The 25,520-nt window shown below is 29.6% G+C and overlaps 1 protein-coding gene across 1 annotated transcript; it reads right to left on the bottom strand.

The window, feature by feature from the left end:
* Positions 1-1,828: 1,828 nt before the first annotated feature.
* On the bottom strand, positions 1,829-25,520 carry LOC101892511 (serine/threonine-protein phosphatase rdgC). Its single transcript, XM_059124058.1, has 6 exons — positions 25,311-25,520; positions 12,235-12,673; positions 12,003-12,166; positions 3,106-3,205; positions 2,536-2,805; positions 1,829-2,460 (listed from the first exon to the last, which is right to left on the bottom strand). Exons 1-6 carry the CDS (start codon positions 25,503-25,505, stop codon positions 2,339-2,341), a joined length of 1,290 nt encoding a protein of 429 aa, XP_058980041.1. The 5' UTR covers positions 25,506-25,520; the 3' UTR covers positions 1,829-2,338.

Consider the following 25,520-nt stretch of genomic DNA (forward strand, 5'->3'; position numbering starts at 1 on the left):
TCTGTTAACTGTTTAAGAAAATATTTTTTAAAAAAAAAATTCACATATGTTAAATAACGTCAGGGGATTTATAGAAAGAAAAAAAATTTCATAAATATTTTTTTTTAAATCCACGTCAGTTAATTTTTCGAAAAAATAATTTTAAAAACAACTCGCGCCTATTGATTTCTTGAAAACATTTTTTTAAAAACTCCAAGTCTGTTAAGTCTTTGAAAAAATATTTTTTTTAAAATCCACATCTAATTTTTTTAAAAAAATATTTTTTATGAAATTTTTTGAAAAATCACGTATGTGAATTCTTTCAAATAATATATTAAAACAATCCACATATATGGGTTTGTTGAAAAATATGTTTTTTTAATTTTCTTTTGAAAAAACATATGAAAATATATTTGAACATTTGAAAATATGAACATCTGTTAATTCATTGAAAAAAATATTTTTTAAAAAATACACGTCTGTGGATTTACTGAAAAACATTTTTAAAAAATCAACGTCGTCTGAAGAAATAGTTTTTTAAGAAATTAACCTATAATATTTTTTTAAGTCCATCATTCGAAACAATATTTTTTTAAGTCCATTCTTGGAAAAAATATTTTTTTTAAACTCCACAGCTGTCTATTGCCTATTGAATCTTTGAAAAAATATAATTTAAAAATTCCAAGTTTACTGATTTTTTGAAAAACATTTTTTAAAAAATTCTGTAGATTTATTGAAAAAATAATTTTTAAAAAATCCACGTCTGTGGATTTATTGAAAGAATATTTTTTAAAAACTCCACGTCTGTGGATTTATAAAAAAAAATATTTTTTAAAAAGTCCACGTCTGTGTATTTATTGAAAAAATATTTTTTTAAAAAATCGACGTCTGTAGATTTATTAAAAAAATATTTTTTAAAAAATCGACGTCTGTGGATTTACAGCAAAAATATTTTTTAAAAAATCCACGTCTGTGGATTTATTGCAAAAATATTTTTTAAAATATCCATGTCTGTGGATTTATTGAAAAAATATTTTTTAAAATATACATGACTGTGGATTTATTGAAAAAATATTTTTTAAAAAATCCATGTCTGTGGATTTTTTGAAAAAATATTTTTTAAAAAATCCAAGTCAGTGGATTTATTGAAAAAATATTTTTTTAAAAATCCACGTCTGTGGATTTAATGAAAAAATATTTATTAAAATCTCCAAGTCTGTGGATTTATTGAAAAATATTTTTTAAAAAAACCACGTCTGTAAATTCTTTAATAAATATAGGTCTGCTAATTCTTTAAAAAAATATGTTTGTAAAAAATCCACATTACATGATAATTTAAAAAAAAATTAAATTATTATAAAAAAGTTATTGCTTTAAATCCATATTGTTTTGTCAATAAAAAATAGTATTTTTAATTAAAAACTTGTATGACGTTCTTCATTTCAAATTAAAGGAAAGGTATAAATTTGGAAATAATAAAACGAAACAAATATATTTTTAAATTTTTAATTTATTTGTAATTTTACATTCATGTTTGTTTTATAGTATTTTTTTATGTTTTTCTTTTTAATAATTTAAATGCTTTGCTTATGTTTGCTCAGAATTAATAAAATACAATAAATAATTTCAATTAATTTTTTTTTTCAAATCTTAACTAATTTGGCTTAAAGTTATTAAATAAATTAGTATTTTTTAATTTAGCTATAAGCGTTTTATTTTCAATCATTTATTTATTTAATTTTTAAATCATTTGGAATATTTATTTATTTTAGCTTATGTTTTAAGTTTTTCATAGATAGATAATGGATACATAAGAAAAAATTAACTATTTTTTAAAAGTAATTTAATTTTGTAATTTACAATTTTTTTGATAAAATAAAAAAAAATAATTTTAAACAAATGGACGGAAATACAGATAAATATTTTTTTGTTAAATAATAATGCGAAAAATGAGTATTTTTTTGTTGAATAATTTCGGTTCGTTGTCTATTTTGTGTTGAGGTTGTTATGACACAATGACAAAATACAAAAAAAAAAAAAAAAATAATATTTTTTCTAAATTATTTTTAGGAGATCAGAGTTGCAACTATAACCTATAACTTTAATAAAGAAATAGTACTTTTTTTAAGTTATATGATTTTTTTTAAATTTTTTTCAGACTTAAAAAATATATGAGGACATTTAATTTCATGATTTTCTTAACTAATCGACTTGTTTTTTTTAATTATAACAAATATTAATATAAGTTTTTCTTAAAAATTGTTTGCGATTTAAAGCTTAGATAATTTCAAATGAGAATGAGAAAAAACGCCATTTGCTCCTTCTTAAAGGCCAAACAAATTCGCCCCCCGCCTGTCAATTATTTATTGCGTTTCAATGTATTAGCCTCACAATCTTTGGGATCAATATCATCCTCCTCGGCCGTGGGTGGTAATAGCTTTTTCAACTCTGCCTCGGCTTCGGCCACAGTGGCACTGAGTCCTAAAAACAAAAAAATCAACAACTCATTAATCATTTCGTCACCCAAAAATATTCACTTCGTTCACGATGACATACTTCTATCCGCTTTTTGCTTTTCATCCGGCTCAGCAGCACTTTGTTCACGATTTGGTGACTTGTCTCGACGTGTCCTTCCAGCCACCTGGTCATTTTTGGCCTGTTCACATAGGCGGAATGCTTCCAAGAACTCATTCAGATCGACCAGACCATCTTTGTTCAAGTCCATCATGCGACACATATCCAACAGCTGTTCACGGGTATTTGTGCCGGGCAAATGTTGTTCCAACAAATCACAGGCATCACTGAATTCACTCAGAGAGATGTAGCCTAAAAGCAAAACAAATAAAAAAAAAGACAAAATAAATTAAATTGAAAGAAAAATAACAAAGGGTGCCCAGGTGCGTATAACTTATGTCAAAACTCATACGCACCAAAGGAAGAAAACTTAAGTTTGCTTTTGGCCTGTTCCAGAACCTGCAAGAATCTACTAGTTTAACAATTTTCTCCGATATTATAAAGGGAAATCGGTTATCGTAGTAAAAAACTTCTACATTCTTGGAACAGACCATTTGTCTTGTTTTTTCAATGACTGTTTTATTTTCAATCCTTAAAATGTTTCTCACATACCCGATTGATCTGAGTCCAATATATGGAATATAGCCTCCAAGCTGCTGACATTTTTGTACAGAGAATCGGCCACGCTGGTTTCTTGTGCTTGAGCTTCAATCTATAATAAAGGAAAAAGGATTTAAAGTCATGTAAGACCATCAACTCTCAAGAGGACGGAGATAAATCATCTGCATCCTAAAGATAATTTAAAAACATTATCTTTATTGTCCTTATCTACAGCTATTTAAACGGTTTATTTAAATTATCTACCTCATTTAGATGAGGCAGATGATTTATCTACAACATTTAGATAATGTAGATAAATTAAATTAATTTTTAGATGATGTAGATACAATATGGATAGCGTAAATACTTTATCCACGTTATCAGGATAACGTAGATACATTATCCATGTTATGTGGTTAACGTAGATACATTATCCACGTTATCTGGACAGCGTAGATACATTATCCATGTTATGTGGTTAACGTAGATACATTATCCACGTTATCTGGATAACGTAGATACATTATCCACGTTATCTGAATAACGTAGATACATTATTTATGACATTTGGATAATGTAGATACATTATCCATATAATCTGGATAGCGTAGATACATTTTCCACGTTATTTGGATAGCGCAGATACATTATCCACGTTATCTGGATAGCCTAGATACATAATCCACGTTATCTGGATAACGTAGATACAATATTCACATTATCTGGATAGCGTAGATACATTATCCACGTTATCTGGATAGCGTAGAAACAGTATCCATGTTATCTATATAAAGTAGATACATTATCCACGTTATCTGAATAACGTAGATACATTATAAATGTTATCTGGATAACATAGATACATTATCCACAGTATCTAGATAACGTAGATACATTATTCACGTTATCTAGATAACGTAGATACATTATCCATGTTATCTGGATAGCGTAGATACTTATCCACGTTATCTGGATAGCGTAGATACATTATCTACGTTATCTGCATAGCGTAGATACATTATCCACGTTATCCGGATAACTTAGATACATTATCCACGTTATCTGGATATCGTAGATACATTATACACGTTTTCTGGATAGCGTAGATACACTATCCACGTTATCTGGATAGGGTAGATACATAATCCACGTTATCTGGATAGGGTAGATACATTATCCATGTTATCTGGATAAGGTAGATACATTATTTATGACATTTGGATAATGTAGATACATTATCCATGTAATCTGGATAGCGTAGATACATTTTCCACGTTATTTGGATAGCGCAGATACATTATCCACGTTATCTGGATAGCCTAGATACATAATCCACGTTATCTGGATAACGTAGATACAATATTCACATTATCTGGATAGCGTAGATACATTATCCACGTTATCTGGATAGCGTAGAAACAGTATCCATGTTATCTAGATAAAGTAGATACATTATCCACGTTATCTGGATAACGTAGATACATTATCCACGTTATCTGAATAATGTAGATACATTATTTATGACATTTGGATAATGTAGATACATTATCCATGTAATCTGGATAGCGTAGATACATTTTCCACGTTATTTGGATAGCGCAGATACATTATCCACGTTATCTGGATAGCCTAGATACATAATCCACGTTATCTGGATAACGTAGATACAATATTCACATTATCTGAATAACGTAGATACATTATTTATGACATTTGGATAATGTAGATACATTATCCAAAGTATCTGGATAACGTTTACGTTATCTGGATAGCGTAGATACATTATCCACGTTATCTTGATAACGTAGATACATTATCCACGTTATCTGGATAACTTAGATACATTATCCACCTTATCAGGATAAAGTAGATACATTATCCACGTTATCTGGATAGCGTAGATACATTTTCTACGTTATCTGGATAGCGTAGATACATTTTCCACATTATCTAGATAGCGTAGATACATTATCCACGTTATCTGGATAGATTAGATACATTACCCACGTTATCTGGGTAGCGTAGATACATTATCCATGTTATCTGGATAGCGTAGATACATTATCCGTATTATCCGGATAACGTAGATACATTATCCGCATTATCTGTATAGCGTAGATACATTCCACGTTATCTGGATAACATAGATACATTATCCACGTTATTTGGATAGCGTAGATACATTATCCACGTTATCGGATATGGTAGATACATTATCCATGTTATCTGGATAACGTAGATACATTATCCACGTTATCTGGATAGCGTAGATACGTTATCCACGTTATCTGGATAGAGTAGATACATTATCCACGTTATCTGGATAACATAGATACATTATCCACGTTATTTGGATAGCGTAGATACATTATCCACGTTATCGGATATGGTAGATACATTATCCATGTTATCTGGATAACGTAGATACATTATCCACGTTATCTGGATAGCGTAGATACATTTTCCACATTATCTAGATAGCGTAGATACATTATCCACGTTATCTGGATAGATTAGATACATTACCCACGTTATCTGGGTAGCGTAGATACATTATCCATGTTATCTGGATAGCGTAGATACATTATCCGTATTATCCGGATAACGTAGATACATTATCCGCATTATCTGTATAGCGTAGATACATTCCACGTTATCTGGATAACATAGATACATTATCCACGTTATTTGGATAGCGTAGATACATTATCCACGTTATCGGATATGGTAGATACATTATCCATGTTATCTGGATAACGTAGATACATTATCCACGTTATCTGGATAGCGTAGATACGTTATCCACGTTATCTGGATAGAGTAGATACATTATCCACGTTATCTGGATAACATAGATACATTATCCACGTTATTTGGATAACGTAGATACATTATCCACGTTATCTGGATAACATAGATACATTATCCATGTTATCTGGATAACGTAGATACATTATCCACGTTATCTGGATAACATAGATACATTATCCACGTTATCTAGATAACGTAGATACATTATTCACGTCATCTGGATAATGTAGATACATTATCCAAAGTATCTGGATAGCGTAGATACATTATCCTCGTTATCTGCATAGCGTAGATACATTATCCACGTTATCTGGATAGCGTAGATACATTATCCACGTTATCTGGATAGCGTAGATACATTATCCACGTTATCTGGATAGCGTAGATACATTATTCACGTCATCTGGATAATGTAGATACATTATCCAAAGTATCTGGATAACGTAGATACATTATCCTCGTTATCTGCATAGCGTAGATACAGTATCCACGTTATCTGGATAGCGTAGATACATTATTCACGTCATCTGGATAATGTAGATACATTATCCAAAGTATCTGGATAGCGTAGATACATTATCCACGTTATCTGGATAGCGTAGATACATTATCCACGTTATCTGGATAACGTAGATACATTATCCACGTTATCTGGATAGCGTAGATACATTATCCACGTTATCTGGATAACGTAGATACATTATCCACGTTATCTGGATAGCGTAGATACATTATCCATGTTATCTGGATAGCGTAGATACATTATCCACGTTATCTGGATAGCGTAGATACATTATCCACGTTATCTGGATAACGTAGATACATTATCCACGTTATCTGGATAGCGTAGATACATTATCCACGTTATCTGGATAACTTAGATACATTATCCACGTTATCTGGATAGCGTAAATACATTATCCATGTTATATGGATAGCGTAGATACATTATCCACGTTATCTGGATAGCGTAGATACATTATCCACGTTATCTGGATAGCGTAGAAACAGTATCCATGTTATCTATATAAAGTAGATACATTATCCACGTTATCTGAATAACGTAGATACATTATAAATGTTATCTGGATAACATAGATACATTATCCACAGTATCTAGATAACGTAGATACATTATTCACGTTATCTAGATAACGTAGATACATTATCCATGTTATCTGGATAGCGTAGATACTTATCCACGTTATCTGGATAGCGTAGATACATTATCTACGTTATCTGCATAGCGTAGATACATTATCCACGTTATCCGGATAACTTAGATACATTATCCACGTTATCTGGATATCGTAGATACATTATACACGTTTTCTGGATAGCGTAGATACACTATCCACGTTATCTGGATAGGGTAGATACATAATCCACGTTATCTGGATAGGGTAGATACATTATCCATGTTATCTGGATAAGGTAGATACATTATTTATGACATTTGGATAATGTAGATACATTATCCATGTAATCTGGATAGCGTAGATACATTTTCCACGTTATTTGGATAGCGCAGATACATTATCCACGTTATCTGGATAGCCTAGATACATAATCCACGTTATCTGGATAACGTAGATACAATATTCACATTATCTGGATAGCGTAGATACATTATCCACGTTATCTGGATAGCGTAGAAACAGTATCCATGTTATCTAGATAAAGTAGATACATTATCCACGTTATCTGGATAACGTAGATACATTATCCACGTTATCTGAATAATGTAGATACATTATTTATGACATTTGGATAATGTAGATACATTATCCATGTAATCTGGATAGCGTAGATACATTTTCCACGTTATTTGGATAGCGCAGATACATTATCCACGTTATCTGGATAGCCTAGATACATAATCCACGTTATCTGGATAACGTAGATACAATATTCACATTATCTGAATAACGTAGATACATTATTTATGACATTTGGATAATGTAGATACATTATCCAAAGTATCTGGATAACGTTTACGTTATCTGGATAGCGTAGATACATTATCCACGTTATCTTGATAACGTAGATACATTATCCACGTTATCTGGATAACTTAGATACATTATCCACCTTATCAGGATAAAGTAGATACATTATCCACGTTATCTGGATAGCGTAGATACATTTTCTACGTTATCTGGATAGCGTAGATACATTATCCACGTTATCTGGATAGCGTAGATACATTATTCACGTCATCTGGATAATGTAGATACATTATCCAAAGTATCTGGATAACGTAGATACATTATCCTCGTTATCTGCATAGCGTAGATACAGTATCCACGTTATCTGGATAGCGTAGATACATTATTCACGTCATCTGGATAATGTAGATACATTATCCAAAGTATCTGGATAGCGTAGATACATTATCCACGTTATCTGGATAGCGTAGATACATTATCCACGTTATCTGGATAACGTAGATACATTATCCACGTTATCTGGATAGCGTAGATACATTATCCACGTTATCTGGATAACGTAGATACATTATCCACGTTATCTGGATAGCGTAGATACATTATCCATGTTATCTGGATAGCGTAGATACATTATCCACGTTATCTGGATAGCGTAGATACATTATCCACGTTATCTGGATAACGTAGATACATTATCCACGTTATCTGGATAGCGTAGATACATTATCCACGTTATCTGGATAACGTAGATACATTATCCACGTTATCTGGATAGCGTAGATACATTATCCATGTTATCTGGATAGCGTAGATACATTATCCACGTTATCTGGATAGCGTAGATACATTATCCACGTTATCTGGATAGCGTAGAAACAGTATCCATGTTATCTATATAAAGTAGATACATTATCCACGTTATCTGAATAACGTAGATACATTATAAATGTTATCTGGATAACATAGATACATTATCCACAGTATCTAGATAACGTAGATACATTATTCACGTTATCTAGATAACGTAGATACATTATCCATGTTATCTGGATAGCGTAGATACTTATCCACGTTATCTGGATAGCGTAGATACATTATCTACGTTATCTGCATAGCGTAGATACATTATCCACGTTATCCGGATAACTTAGATACATTATCCACGTTATCTGGATATCGTAGATACATTATACACGTTTTCTGGATAGCGTAGATACACTATCCACGTTATCTGGATAGGGTAGATACATAATCCACGTTATCTGGATAGGGTAGATACATTATCCATGTTATCTGGATAAGGTAGATACATTATTTATGACATTTGGATAATGTAGATACATTATCCATGTAATCTGGATAGCGTAGATACATTTTCCACGTTATTTGGATAGCGCAGATACATTATCCACGTTATCTGGATAGCCTAGATACATAATCCACGTTATCTGGATAACGTAGATACAATATTCACATTATCTGGATAGCGTAGATACATTATCCACGTTATCTGGATAGCGTAGAAACAGTATCCATGTTATCTAGATAAAGTAGATACATTATCCACGTTATCTGGATAACGTAGATACATTATCCACGTTATCTGAATAATGTAGATACATTATTTATGACATTTGGATAATGTAGATACATTATCCATGTAATCTGGATAGCGTAGATACATTTTCCACGTTATTTGGATAGCGCAGATACATTATCCACGTTATCTGGATAGCCTAGATACATAATCCACGTTATCTGGATAACGTAGATACAATATTCACATTATCTGAATAACGTAGATACATTATTTATGACATTTGGATAATGTAGATACATTATCCAAAGTATCTGGATAACGTTTACGTTATCTGGATAGCGTAGATACATTATCCACGTTATCTTGATAACGTAGATACATTATCCACGTTATCTGGATAACTTAGATACATTATCCACCTTATCAGGATAAAGTAGATACATTATCCACGTTATCTGGATAGCGTAGATACATTTTCTACGTTATCTGGATAGCGTAGATACATTTTCCACATTATCTAGATAGCGTAGATACATTATCCACGTTATCTGGATAGATTAGATACATTACCCACGTTATCTGGGTAGCGTAGATACATTATCCATGTTATCTGGATAGCGTAGATACATTATCCGTATTATCCGGATAACGTAGATACATTATCCGCATTATCTGTATAGCGTAGATACATTCCACGTTATCTGGATAACATAGATACATTATCCACGTTATTTGGATAGCGTAGATACATTATCCACGTTATCGGATATGGTAGATACATTATCCATGTTATCTGGATAACGTAGATACATTATCCACGTTATCTGGATAGCGTAGATACGTTATCCACGTTATCTGGATAGAGTAGATACATTATCCACGTTATCTGGATAGCGTAGATACGTTATCCACGTTATCTGGATAGAGTAGATACATTATCCACGTTATCTGGATAACATAGATACATTATCCACGTTATTTGGATAGCGTAGATACATTATCCACGTTATCGGATATGGTAGATACATTATCCATGTTATCTGGATAACGTAGATACATTATCCACGTTATCTGGATAGCGTAGATACATTTTCCACATTATCTAGATAGCGTAGATACATTATCCACGTTATCTGGATAGATTAGATACATTACCCACGTTATCTGGGTAGCGTAGATACATTATCCATGTTATCTGGATAGCGTAGATACATTATCCGTATTATCCGGATAACGTAGATACATTATCCGCATTATCTGTATAGCGTAGATACATTCCACGTTATCTGGATAACATAGATACATTATCCACGTTATTTGGATAGCGTAGATACATTATCCACGTTATCGGATATGGTAGATACATTATCCATGTTATCTGGATAACGTAGATACATTATCCACGTTATCTGGATAGCGTAGATACGTTATCCACGTTATCTGGATAGAGTAGATACATTATCCACGTTATCTGGATAACATAGATACATTATCCACGTTATTTGGATAACGTAGATACATTATCCACGTTATCTGGATAACATAGATACATTATCCATGTTATCTGGATAACGTAGATACATTATCCACGTTATCTGGATAACATAGATACATTATCCACGTTATCTAGATAACGTAGATACATTATTCACGTCATCTGGATAATGTAGATACATTATCCAAAGTATCTGGATAGCGTAGATACATTATCCTCGTTATCTGCATAGCGTAGATACAGTATCCACGTTATCTGGATAGCGTAGATACATTATCCACGTTATCTGGATAGCGTAGATACATTATCCACGTTATCTGGATAGCGTAGATACATTATTCACGTCATCTGGATAATGTAGATACATTATCCAAAGTATCTGGATAACGTAGATACATTATCCTCGTTATCTGCATAGCGTAGATACAGTATCCACGTTATCTGGATAGCGTAGATACATTATTCACGTCATCTGGATAATGTAGATACATTATCCAAAGTATCTGGATAGCGTAGATACATTATCCACGTTATCTGGATAGCGTAGATACATTATCCACGTTATCTGGATAACTTAGATACATTATCCACGTTATCTGGATAGCGTAGATACATTATCCACGTTATCTGGATAACGTAGATACATTATCCACGTTATCTGGATAGCGTAGATACATTATCCATGTTATATGGATAGCGTAGATACATTATCCACGTTATCTGGATAGCGTAGATACATTATCCACGTTATCTGGATAACTTAGATACATTATCCATGTTATGTGGTTAACGTAGATACATTATCCACGTTATCTGGACAGCGTAGATACATTATCCATGTTATGTGGTTAACGTAGATACATTATCCACGTTATCTGGATAACGTATATACATTATCCACGTTATCTGGATAGCGTAGATACATTATCCGTATTATCTGGATAACGTATATACATTATCCACGTTATCTGGTTAAAGTAGATACATTATTCATCTTATCTGGATAGCGTAGATACATTATCCATGGTATCTGGATAACGTAGATACACATCTTTTTCTGGGTCACACAACATAGATACATTATCTATTCCATAGATACATTTCATTCACTCACTATGGTATCCGTATCCAATAGATCTAACGTGGTCAAATAGTTGACTTCATTTGTGGAACGTTCATCGGTCGATGGGGCCAAACGGGGTCTCAGCAAACGCCAGGGTAAACCCAAATTTGTGGCCTTTTCCATGGCATCGCACCAATGGGAGACGGAAATGTAGCCTTAAAAGCAGATAAGAAAAAATATTTAAAAAATTTATTTTTTTTCCAAATCTGGCTCCCCTTCTCACCTCTGTTATTGGGGTCATTCTTCCTGAACTCCTCCTCCAGCTCATTACGCTTTGCCCTCAATCTTGCACCCAATTCCCGAATCGCTGAACTCTCAACAATGCCAACCCTTTGGCGGAATGTTAATTGACGTGTCTTCGAAGCAGCCGAAATGTACTGTACAAAATGTGGTTCCAGATGGGGATTCAATTTCATATAGGCACCCCGATTCGAGCCGATGGCATAGTAGTTCGAAGCCGAAAAAATCGTCACCACCTTGTCGTCGTGTACAAACTCATAGCCATCGACCTTGCATTCGTGCGAGCGGACCAATAGCTCCAACTTGTGTTGTTCCAAAAAGTTTCGGGTTACATCGGGTCCGAAATAGGTGCCGGCACCGCGTAGGCTATTGGGCAGGCAGCCGTCATTGTGTTGTGGATCACTCCACATGATATCGAAGAGCTGGGGAACAAAGAAGAAGAAAAAAATGATGGCATTAAATTTTTTGATGATTTTTTTTTTTTTTTGGAACAAATGGAGGGGGTGGAGGTGTGCTGACTTCCTCGTAATTAGTTTTGATAGCCTGCCAAGCAATTACCAGCTGTCTTTATTACCCCCCAAAATTGGCTGTGAAAACACACTCATCAACATTATCATCATTGTTAGACTACATGATGTTGTCAGTACTTCTCCCTTCTTCCTCCCTCTCTTTCCAACTTCCTTTACCTATCAGGCGACTCCAGAAAATTTTCAAGAGCTATAAAATGTTTTTCTGGCTTCATAAAAGTAAACAGCCTATTTCGTGCCATATTTGCCTTTTTCTATTGTTTTTAGAGGGAGTTTATAACCTCCTACCTCCCACTCTCTCCCACACCTTCCTCCACCCCACCACACATCTGTGTAGCATAAAATCTTGGCAGTAATTTTCTGTTGTTCTTCCACTCTCGTTCAAAATCTATAAACATCATAACTTTATGGTACCTCACAGACAGGCTCACTCTCTCCCCCTACACAAACTCACACACACACACCCATTCATAGATAATCGCAGCGGAACATGAAAGGTCTTCACTGCGTATACGTGATTTAATTTCCTTGTAATTTATTCATGTCACTCATACGACGTGTGTGCGACATGGGGACGAGGGGGCACAGAACGCAATACAATCCATGATGGGATTGTGGTACTTTTTTAACAACCAGCCGTGAGCTGTGGCCGCAGGAAGTGTCTGTGTGTGTATGTGTGCAAAGGACATTATTAAGGTGCAAGCCATTTAAAGAGAGAGGCGAGAAAACAATCACTTTTTAATTATTTTGAAATTCATTTTGAAATTTTGAAAAAATATTTTTTAAAAAATCCACGTTTATTGTAGACTTGAAAAAATATTTTTTACAAAATCCACGTTAATTATAGAGTTGAAAAAATATTTTTTTAAAAATCCACTTTTATTATAGATTTGAAAAAAAAAATATTTTTTAAAAAATCCAAGTTTATAGAAAATTTGAAAAAAAATTTAATAAATATACACCTATCGAAACTTTGAAAAAATAATTTTTAATAAATCCACGATTATTGTAGACTTGGAAAAATATTTTTTAATAAATCCATGATTATTGTAGACTTGAAAAAATATTTTTTTAAAAATCCACGTTTATAGTAGACTTGAAAAAATATTTTTTTAAAAATCCACGTTTATTGTAGACTTGAAAAAATATATTTTAATAAATCCACGTTTATTGTAGACTTGAAAAAATATTTTTTAATAAATCCACTTTTATTGTAGACTTGAAAAAATATTTTTTTAAATTCACGTTTATTGTAGACTTGAAAAAATATTTTTTTAAATTCACGTTTATTGTAGACCTGAAAAAATATTTTTTAATAAATCCACGTTTATTGTAGACTTGAAAAAATATTTTTTTAAAAATCCACGTTTATTGTAGACTTGAAAAAATAATTTTTTAAAAATCCACATTTATTGTAGACTTGAAAAAAATATTTTTTAAAAAATCCACCTTTATTGTAGACTTGAAAAAATATTTTTTAATAAATCCACGTTTATTGTAGACTTGGAAAAATATTTTTTAATAAATCCACGTTTATTGTAGACTTGGAAAAATATTTTTTTAATAAATCCACGTTTATTGAAACTTTGGAAAAATATTTTTTTTAATAATTCCACGTTTATTGTAGACATGGAAAAATATTTTTTAATAAATCCACGTTTATTGTAGACTTGGAAAAATATTTTTTAATAAATCCACATTTATTGTAGACTTGGGAAAAATATTTTTTTTTAATAATTCCACGTTTATTGTAGACATGGAAAAATATTTTTTAATAAATCCACGTTTATTGTAGACTTGGAAAAATATTTTTTAATAAATCCACGTTTATTGTAGACTTGGAAAAATATTTTTTAATAAATCCACGTCTATTGTCGACTTGGAAAAATATTTTTTAATAAATCCACGTTTATTGAATATTTAAAAAAATATTTTTTAATAAATCCACGTTTATTGTAGACTTGGAAAAATATTTTTTAATAAATCCACGTTTATTGAAACTTTGGAAAAATATTTTTTTAATAATTCCACGTTTATTGTAGACATGGAAAAATATTTTTTAATAAATCCACGTTTATTGTAGACTTGGAAAAATATTTTTTAATAAATCCACGTTTATTGAATATTTAAAAAATTATTTTTAAAAAAATCCACGTTGTTTGGATTATTAAAAAAATATTTTTTAATAAATCCACGTTTATTGAATATTTAAAAAATTATTTTTAAAAAAATCCACGTTGTTTGGATTATTAAAAAAATATTTTTTAAAAAATCCACGCTGTTTGGATTATTGAAAAAAAATATTTTTTAAAAAATCCTCGTTGTTTGGATTATTGAAAAAATATTTTTTAAAAAATCCACGTTGTTTGAATTATTGAAAAAATATTTTTTAAAAAATCCAGGTTGTTTGAATTATTGAAAAAATATTTTTTAAAAAATCCACGTTGTTTGGATTATTGAAAAAATATTTTTTTTTTTTAAATCCACGTTGTTTGGATTATTGAAAAAATATTTTTTCAATAATCCAAACAACGTGGATTTTTTAAAAAATATGTTTTCAATAATTCAAACAACCTGGATTTTTAAAAAATATTTTTTCAATAATTCAAACAACGTGGATTTTTTAAAAAATATTTTTTCAATAATCCAAACAACGAGGATTTTTTAAAAAATATTTTTTTCAATAATCCAAACAGCGTGGACTTTTTAAAAAATATTTTTTTAATAATCCAAACAACGTGGATTTTTTTAAAAATAATTTTTTAAATATTCAATAAACGTGGATTTATTAAAAAATAATTTTTTAAATATTCAATAAACGTGGATTTATTAAAAAATATTTTTCCAAGTCGACAATAGACGTGGATTTATTAAAAAATATTTTTCCAAGTCGACAATAAACGTGGATTTATTAAAAAAATATTTTTCCAAGTCGACAATAAACGTGGATTTATTAAAAAAATATTTTTCCAAGTCGACAATAAACGTGGATTTATTAAAAAAATATTTTTTCAAAATGAATTTCAAAATAATTAAAAAGTGATTGTTTTCTCGCCTTTCTCTATAAATGGCCTGCACCTTACTTATGTCCTTTGCACACATACGCACACAGACACATCCTGCGGCCACAGCTCACGGCTGGTTGTTAAAAAAGTACCACAATCCCATCAGGTTGTTTGAATTATTGAAAAAATATTTTTTAAAAAATCCACGTTGTTTGGATTATTGAAAAAATATTTTTTTTTAAATTCACGTTGTTTGGATTATTGAAAAAATATTTTTTTTTAAATTCACGTTGTTTGGATTATTGAAAAAATATTTTTTAAAAAATCCACGTTGTTTGGATTATTGAAAAAATATTTTTTGTTAAATCCACGCTGTTTGGATTATTGAAAAAATATTTTTTAAAAAATCCACGTTGTTTGGATTATTGAAAAAATATTTTTTAAAAAATCCACATTGTTTGGATTATTGAAAAAATATTTTTTTATAAATCCAGGTTGTTTGGATTATTGAAAAAATATTTTTGAAAAAAACCAGGTTGTTTGGATTATTGAAAAATATTTTTTAAAAAATCCACGTTTATCAATATTTAAAAAAAACATTATTTTAAATAAATCCACGTTTAATGATGTTTTCGGGAAAACCTCCTCATATCACAAGACACCTACTTATTTTTATCCGACAGCCAAAGGAACTCCAGGAAATCTCTTGAAACTTCTTGTTATCTAAGGAATTATGAAACTAATTTATCATTTTTTCCAAGAAACAAAAACAACAAGAATTTCTTTTACTTTTGGGGGTGATATACATCAGCGGCTAAGCACACCTTGGAGGTTATTATTATTTTTTTTTCCTCCTAAAAAAGTTTTTTTTTTGTTTTTTTTTTTTTTTTTTTTGGGGAAAAAAAATATTTTTTTTCGGAAATAAAGAAAAACACTTTCAGCCCCTTAATATTAAAGTCCAATTCATTAGAATGATTAGGGAAAGGAAAGGTATGAAAGAAAAAGTGGGCAAAAATAGAAAAGCCACAAGAAAACATTCTTGAAAATCCCTTCCACCGTTACATTCTGGAGGCCATCGCCTTTTTGTGGTGGAGGATTCTATTGAATTAAGGGTATCTTTTTGTTTTCTGTTAACTGGAGAATTGTCTATTTAGTGGCCAACTCCATTGTGTATGGATTTCATTTAATTAAAGATGTTCGCCATGAAAATGCCGAGGAAGAAACTCAAAAAGAGTGGAGAAAACTTTGCGATTAAGGGGGGTAATGGGGTTATTCAGGGCTCCATATTGCAAATCATGGCTCACAAGTCATTAACGTATACATGTTGCCATTACTCATACGCCCTGGTGGTCAACATGTTAAACCTTTAATATTCCCTACTCCACCCTAATCTCCAGTTGTTCCACATCGAGAACTTCAAGAAAAATCTTCCGACTACCTTGTCAACGTCAGTTTATTTATTCAACTCTTCTCTTTTTTCCTTTCTGTGTTTATTGTTCGCTCAGAAGTCCGCTGTGAATGGGAAAACAAGTGTAGAATATTTATAAACAAATGTTGACCCAGTTAATTGCAGAAGTGGCTAAATAGACGGTGTTTTACTCGCTTTGAATGGTTGTTAATTGGTGGCCACGAAGGGGGGAGAAAAAGGAGGAGGAAAAAACTTGAAAGAAATAAGTAACTCAATAAAGGTATCCTTTGGATTGTAGCCACCTCTTGCAAGTGGCACTTAATTGGTTTTTTTGCAAAGCAATTGAGATGCAGCTACTCTGAATTCCGAATCTCTACACATTTTAAATAAATCAACGAAAAAAATAAAATACGAAAACAAATTATTGTCTGGCCGCAATAAATTCGTTTTTGACATGGGTTTAGGGTCCTTCATGGTTTATTGAATTCAATACTGCCCCCAAAAAAATACGATTATGGCCTCCTGATGATATGACCAACACAGACACACACACATATGTAATCTAGACAAATTTTGAAAAAATATTTTTTAATAAATCCACGTTTATTGTAGACTTGAAAAAATATTTTTTAATAAATCTACATTTATTGTAGACTTGGAAAAATATTTTTTTAATAAATCCACGTTTATTGTAGACTTGAAAAAATATTTTTTAATAAATCCACGATTATTGTAGACTTGGAAAAATATTTTTTAATAAATCCACGATTATTGTAGACTTGGAAAAATATTTTTTAATAAATCCACGATTATTCTAGACTTGGAAAAATATATTTTAATAAATCCACGTTGTTCGGATTATTGAAAAAATATTTTTTAATAAATCCACGATTATTGTAGACTTGGAAAAATATATTTTAATAAATCCACGATTATTCTAGACTTGGAAAATATATTTTAATAAATCCACGTTGTTCGGATTATTGAAAAAATATTTTTTAATAAATCCACGATTATTGTAGACTTGGAAAAATATATTTTAATAAATCCACGTTGTTCGGATTATTGAAAAAATATTTTTTAATAAATCCACGATTATTGTAGACTTGGAAAAATATATTTTAATAAATCCACGTTGTTCGGATTATTGAAAAAATATTTTTTAATAAATCCACGTTGTTCGGATTATTGAAAAAATATTTTTTAATAAATCCACGTTGTTCGGATTATTGAAAAAATATTTTTTAATAAATCCACGTTGTTCGGATTATTGAAAAAATATTTTTTAATAAATCCACGTTGTTCGGATTATTGAAAAAATATTTTTTAATAAATCCACGTTGTTCGGATTATTGAAAAAATATTTTTTAATAAATCCACGTTCGGATTATTGAAAAAATATTTATTAAAAAATCCACGTTGTTTGGATTATTGAAAAAATATTTTTTAATAAATCCACGTTGTTCGGATTATTGAAAAAATATTTTTTAAAAAATCCACGTTTCTTGTAGACTTGAAAAAATGTTTTCTAATAAATCCACGTTTATTGTAGACTTTAAAAAATATTTTTTTTAATAAATCCACGTTTATTGTAGACTTGAAAAAAATATTTTTTAATAAATCTACGTTTATTGTAGACTTGAAAAAATATTTTTTAAAAAATCCACGTTGTTTGGATTATTGAAAAAATATTTTTTAAAAAATCCATGTTGTTCGGATTATTGAAAAAATATTTTTTAAAAAATCCACGTTTCTTGTAGACTTGAAAAAATGTTTTCTAATAAATCCACGTTTATTGTAGACTTTAAAAAATATTTTTTTTAATAAATCCACGTTTATTGTAGACTTGAAAAAATATTTTTTTTAATAAATCCACGTTTATTGTAGACTTGAAAAAAATATTTTTTAATAAATCTACGTTTATTGTAGACTTTAAAAAATATTTTTTAATAAAACAACGTTTATTGTAGACTTTAAAAAATATTTTTTAATAAATCCACGTTTATTGTAGACTTGAAAAAATGTTTTCTAATAAATCCACGTTTATTGTAGACTTGAAAAAAATATTTTTTTTAATAAATCCACGTTTATTGTAGACTTGAAAAAAATATTTTTTAATAAATCTACGTTTATTGTAGACTTTAAAAAATATTTTTTAATAAAACAACGTTTATTGTAGACTTTAAAAAATATTTTTTAATAAAACAACGTTTATTGTAGACTTGAAAAAATATTTTTTAATAAATCCACGTTTATTGTAGACTTGAAAAAATATTTTTTTAATAAATCCACGTTTATTGTAGACTTGAAAAAATATTTTTTTAATAAATCCACGTTTATTGTAGACTTGAAAAAATATTTTTTAATAAATCCACGTTTATTGTAGACTTGAAAAAATATTTTTTAATAAATCCACGTTTATTGTAGACTTGAAAAAATATTTTTTAATAAATCCACGTTTATTGTAGACTTGAAAAAATATTTTTTAATAAATCCACGTTTATTGTAGACTTGAAAAAAATTTTTAATAAATCCACGTTTACTGTAGACTCGAAAATTATTTTTTTAATAAATCCATTTTGACACTCATGAGCAGACCATGTGTTGCTCTCTTTCAACTCTGCCTTAGCATTCAGTCAACCACAACATATGCCACCATGGCCACCGTTTTATGTCCTTAACATCCTTTAATTTAGTTTGTTGTTATTGTTACTGTCCCACATATATACATTTTGTGGATTTATATATTTTTGGTTGATTGTTTTTTTTCTGTTTTTTTTTTTCTACTGGGTTTTCCACATTTATTTTCGTCACGTTATATGTTGGTGGTTATTCATGAATTTTTATGTCCCGGCAGGCTTGTGTTTATTTTAGATTGAGGTTGGCTGTAAAATTTATGGCATATTGGAAACTGGGTTAGCCACCATTCTTTTTTTTTTTTTTTTTTTTTGTGGAAGAGCTTAAAATCTATGGTCTTTTTTTAAAAAAAATATTTAAATTCTAAATTCGATTAAAAAGAGGATGGACATGTGTAAGGACGATGTTAACAAATGTTGTGTGGAAATTCATGATGGCAACCTAAAACATGGCATAAGTATTTTTTATTTTTAATTCGCTAAAGTAATCTAAAGGTCGATAACATTGAGGGGAATCATGGAAAAGATTTTAATTTTCCAATTGAGAATTTAAAAAATTGATTTTGAATGCCATAAATAATAGATAAACACAAATTTAAAACAAAACCCTGCTGGTGGCGTATACGTGCTGACAACACTCATACGTTACGGTGTCCTTATGGAATATATTTATAATTAGGGACAGCAAAGGACTAACAAATGTTAGATTTTGTTTTTAAATAATTTTTAAAAACTCAACGTTTATTGTAGACTTGGAAAAATATTTTTTAATAAATCCACGATTATTGCAGACTTGGAAAAATATTTTTTAATAAATCCACGATTATTGTAGACTTGAAAAAATATTTTTTTAATAAATCCACGATTATTGTAGACTTGAAATAATATTTTTTAATAAATCCACGATTATTGTAGACTTGGAAAAATATTTTTCAATAAATCCACCATTATTGTAGACTTGAAAAAATATTTTTTAATAAATCCACGATTATTGCAGACTTGGAAAAATATTTTTTAATAAATCCACGATTATTGTAGACTTGAAAAAATATTTTTTAATAAATCCACGATTATTGTAGACTTGAAAAAAATATTTTTTAATGAATCCACGATTATTGTAGACTTGAAAAAATATTTTTTAATAAATCCACAATTATTGTAGACTTGTATATTTTTTAATAAATCCACGATTATTGTAGACTTGAAAAAATATTTTTTAATAAATCCAATATTAAAAAATATTTTTTAATAAATTCACGTTTATTGAAACTTTGAAAAAATATTTTTTATTAAATCCAAGTTTATTGAAAATTGGAAATTTTTTTTTTTTTAAAATCCACCTCGGTTAATACTTGTAAAAAAATATTTTTTGAAAAATTCAGATCTGTGCAACACAAAGAAAAAGAAATACAGAGATTCTGAAAAACCATAATTCTTACATTTTTTTAAATTAGCCTCAAATTTTAAAAAAAGTTTACATTCGTTCGAATTGATCACCTTTGGCACGAATTATGACCTTCAAACGCCCAATGAAACCCCCACACTCTGCCCGAATATTGCTCTGCGGTCCCATTTTGGCCCATTCCCGGCGAAGCGCTTTCTTGAGGTGGAATATTGCGATATGTTTAGCTCACTAGCTGCCACGCGGGTTTCGATCAAGTCGCTTCTTTAATTTACGTACCATTTCTGCTGATGTTGCTGTTATTCTGTTATTCCGTACCCTTCCTTGACGTCGGGCTACGCGACCAGTATCACGGTAACGAGCGATGGTACGAGGCACAAAAGATTGATTTTTTAAAAATATATATTTTTTTCCTAACATTCACTGGACTTGAATTTTATGAAGAAATTTTTTTCTAAGAACCATTGAACTTGAATTGAATGCTAATCGCGAATATATATGGGGTCTACGGCTAATATTAGAGGTGTTACAAATGGAATGACAAGTCCAAGATGCGAAGGTATAAAAATGCGGTATCAGGTGGCGTATTATTACTTAAGTTAATCATACGCCAGCATGTGTGTGATAATATAATACCAACCTAAACCATTTTCCCGCATTTCCACGACACTACCAACCCCCTCTTTTCTAAAAAAAGCATTACAAAGGAGCTACCTTTACTCCCTGCAATTTTTCACCCCCAAAAATTATCTCAAAAATTCCTTTCCCTAATTTACTTATGATTTTAAGGATTTCATAGAGGAACACCGCACAAAAAAATGAGATTAAATTTTCCCCACAAGAGAAATAGCAACAACAACAAGAAAACATTCCAAGGTTTCCACTTCTTAATCTTGGCTAATGACTAACTAATTCCAATGGAAAAATTATGGAGGTAAAGGTAAAAAAGTTTTCATTTACTGGAAATGTTTTGAAAACGGTGAATCTTTAAACTGAAGTTGGGATAATTGAATAATGCTCAAAATAAAAATCTTTTAAATTAATTTCATAGCAAAAGAAAAAGTTTTTCACTTCAGGGAATTCATTAGCAGATGATGGGTAAGGACAAAGGATAACATGATTAGGCGATGAAAAATGGAGGTGGGACGGAAGATAATTTAATTTGAAAACTCTACTGAAGACGGCTAAGGGGGAAATAGGTATTTTAGTATGAATTGAGGCAAGGACATTTTTTAATTCCATGTTGTTTAACTTTCTTGTAAATACATTATTTTAAAATTCCACGTTTATAAAACTTCTTACAAAATTATATTAAAAAAAATAAAATATTATAAACATCTTAACTTTCAAAGTCTTTATAGATAATATTTTTTTTTTTAAATTCCCCACTCAATATTTTTTTTAATCTGTCCTTAAAATATTCTGAAAAAAAAATTATTTATTTATTTTTGAAATTTTGTCCTTCCTGAACACTTGCCATTTGAAATTCTCCATGGCCCCTTAGCAAATCCTTTAACAAAATTCTCAAAATTCTTTTCAAAATAATTTGGCTTTTCACTTGAATACCACGTAAATTGAATGCCAAGCAGTCATGTTTGTGAGAGTTCAAAATTTTTGAAAGATAAGAACAAACAAATGAAATTTATTACTTCCTTTTTGGCAGGAGAACCGACAGAAGAGTTGGTGGCCAAAAATGCCAATGAATGCAACAAATCTTCTCTTGGCAAAGGAAAAACTTTAAACGACGATAAAACTTTAAATGAACTTTGAAGTACAAAACTGTAAAGGACAGCAGGGAGCTACTGAGTAGAAATGCTGCTGCTGGTGTGTGTGTGTGTCTGTGTATGATTGATATTTGTCCAATTTGAAAAATTGAAATGTCAAATCAATTTGTTTCTTGTAAATTGATTACATGGCTTCTTCATTAGTCTTGTTTTGAGAAATTCGGAATCTAAAGAGTTGTGTGTTGAAGTTTCGAATGCAATTAGGATGGTAACTTCTTGATTTGATTTGCAAAAAAGTTTTCTTTTGAAAAAGCATAAGATTCGCTAAGATAATTAGGATTTTAATTGAAACTAATTAGGGCGTATACGTGCTGACAACAATCATACGCCAAGGCATTCAATATTCAAAATATTTTTTCAAAGAAACAACAAATTTGGATTTTTATAGAATTTTATTTTTTTAAAAATCTACGTCTGTGGGTTTTTTTAAATATTCTTTAAAAAATCCACGTTTAGAGAATTTTTAAAAAATATTTTTTAAAAAATCCAAGTTTAGAGAATATTTTAAAAAATATTTTTTAAAAAGTCCACGTTTAGAGATTCTTTTAAAAAATATTTTATAATCCACGTCTGTGGATTTGTTAAAATAATATTTTTTAAACGTCTTTGGATTTATTAAAAAAAAAATAATTTTTTAAAAATTCACATCTGTGGATTTATTGAAAAAATAATCTTTAAAAAAATCCACATCTGTGGATTTATTGAAAAAAATATTTTTTAAAAAATCCATGTCTGTAGATTTATTTATTTCTAAAAAATATTTTTTAAGAAATCCACGTCTGTGGATTTATTGAAAAAATAATTTTTAAAAAATCCACGTCTGTGGATTTATTGAAAAAATAATTTTTAAAAAATCCACATCTGTGGATTAATTGAAAAAATAATTTTTAAAAAATATTCTGTGTATTTATTGAAAAAAATATGTTTTAAAATATCCACGTCTGTATCTATATTTTTTAAAACATCCACGTCTGTGGATTATTGAAAAAATATTTTTTTAAATCCACATCTGTGGATTTATTGAAAAATATTTTTTTTAAAAATCCACGTCTATATTTTTTTAAACATCCACATCTGTGGATTATTGAAAAAATATTTTTTTTAAATCCACATCTGTGGATTTATTGAAAAAATAATTTTTAAAACATCCACGTCTGTGTGTTTAGAGAATTTTTAAAAAATATTTTTTAAAAAATCCAAGTTTATAGAATCTTTTAAAAAATATTTTTTAAAAAATCTAAGTTTAGAGAATCTTTTAAAAAATATTTTTTTAAAAAATCCAAGTTTAGAGAATCTTTTAAAAAATCCACGTTTAGAGAATCTTTTAAAAAATATTTTTTAGAAAATCCACGTTTAGAGAATCTTTTAAAAAATATTTTTTAAAAAATCCAAGTTTAGAGAATCTTTTAAAAATCCACGTTCAGAGATTCTTTTGAAAAATATTTTTTTTTTAAATTTTTTTTAGAGAATCTTTTAAGAAATATTTTTTAAAAATCCACGTTTAAAGAATCTTCTAAAAAATGTTTTTTAAGAAATCCACGTTTTGAGATTCTTTTAAAAAATATTTTTTTAAAAAATCCACGTTGCTGGGTTTATTGAAAAACATATTTTTTTAAAAAATCCACGTTGCTTGGATTATTGAAAAAAATATTTTTTAAAAAATCCACGTCTGTGGATTTATTGAAAAAAAATTAAAAAATCCATGTCTGTGGATTTATTGAAAAAATAATTTTTAAAAAATCCACCTCTGTGGATTTAGTGAAAAAATAATTTTTAAAAAATCCACGTTTGTGGATTTATTGAAAAAATAATTTTTAAAAAATCGACGTCTGTGGATTTATTGAAAAAATATTTTTTAAAAAATCCACGTCTGTGGATTTATTGAAAATTATTTTTTAAAAAATCCACTTGTGTGGATTTATTGAAAAAATATTTTTTTAAAAAATCCACGTCTGTGGATTTATTGAAAAAATATTTTTTTTTTAAAATGCCATCTCTTTTACACTTCAAGTCTCATTAAATTGATCCCTCTATAGCGTATACGTTCTACCACCACTCATATACCCCAGCGTCCTTCACAAAATATTAATTTCAGTTTACACCTGTCTTATTTATTTCGAAATCTTTAAATTTCCCAATCATTTTCCCCCCAATTTAATATCCCATGAATTTTCTATCATTTCATTCATTTTTGAACACTTTCCACTTGCTATTCTTCTTGTTGTTATTCTTGCAATTAAGATTATTTGCTATAAATAAATAACACATAGAGGAGAATAGAAAAAAGAACGACTCACCTGTTTCCATTCAACTTTATCGATACCTTCGCCACCTGTCTGTTCGACTGGAGGTCGCAAGATTGAAACGTACTGCAGAGGAGCCAAGTTGTTGTTGGTGTCGTAGATAATCAGCAAACCAGGGGCCAGCGAGAACCACACACCACCACAGTGGTTGGTATTGGTTAAAGCCAATTCCAAAACGGAAATGTTCATAAATAATAAAAAGGA

Source organism: Musca domestica, unplaced genomic scaffold (genome assembly GCF_030504385.1).
Source record: "Musca domestica strain aabys unplaced genomic scaffold, Musca_domestica.polishedcontigs.V.1.1 27, whole genome shotgun sequence".
NCBI lineage: Eukaryota > Metazoa > Arthropoda > Insecta > Diptera > Muscidae > Musca > Musca domestica.

Excerpts from the sequence above, each read along its gene's own strand:
- LOC101892511 (XM_059124058.1), bottom strand. The coding sequence starts at position 25,505 with ATGAACATTTCCGTTTTGGAATTGGCTTTAACCAATACCAACCACTGT. Across the intron at positions 3,206-12,002 it reads TATTGGATACGGATACCATA|ATTGAAGCTCAAGCACAAGA; the intron begins GTGAGTGAATGA and ends CCTTTATTATAG. Across the intron at positions 2,461-2,535 it reads AAAGCAAAAAGCGGATAGAA|GACTCAGTGCCACTGTGGCC; the intron begins GTATGTCATCGT and ends TTTTGTTTTTAG.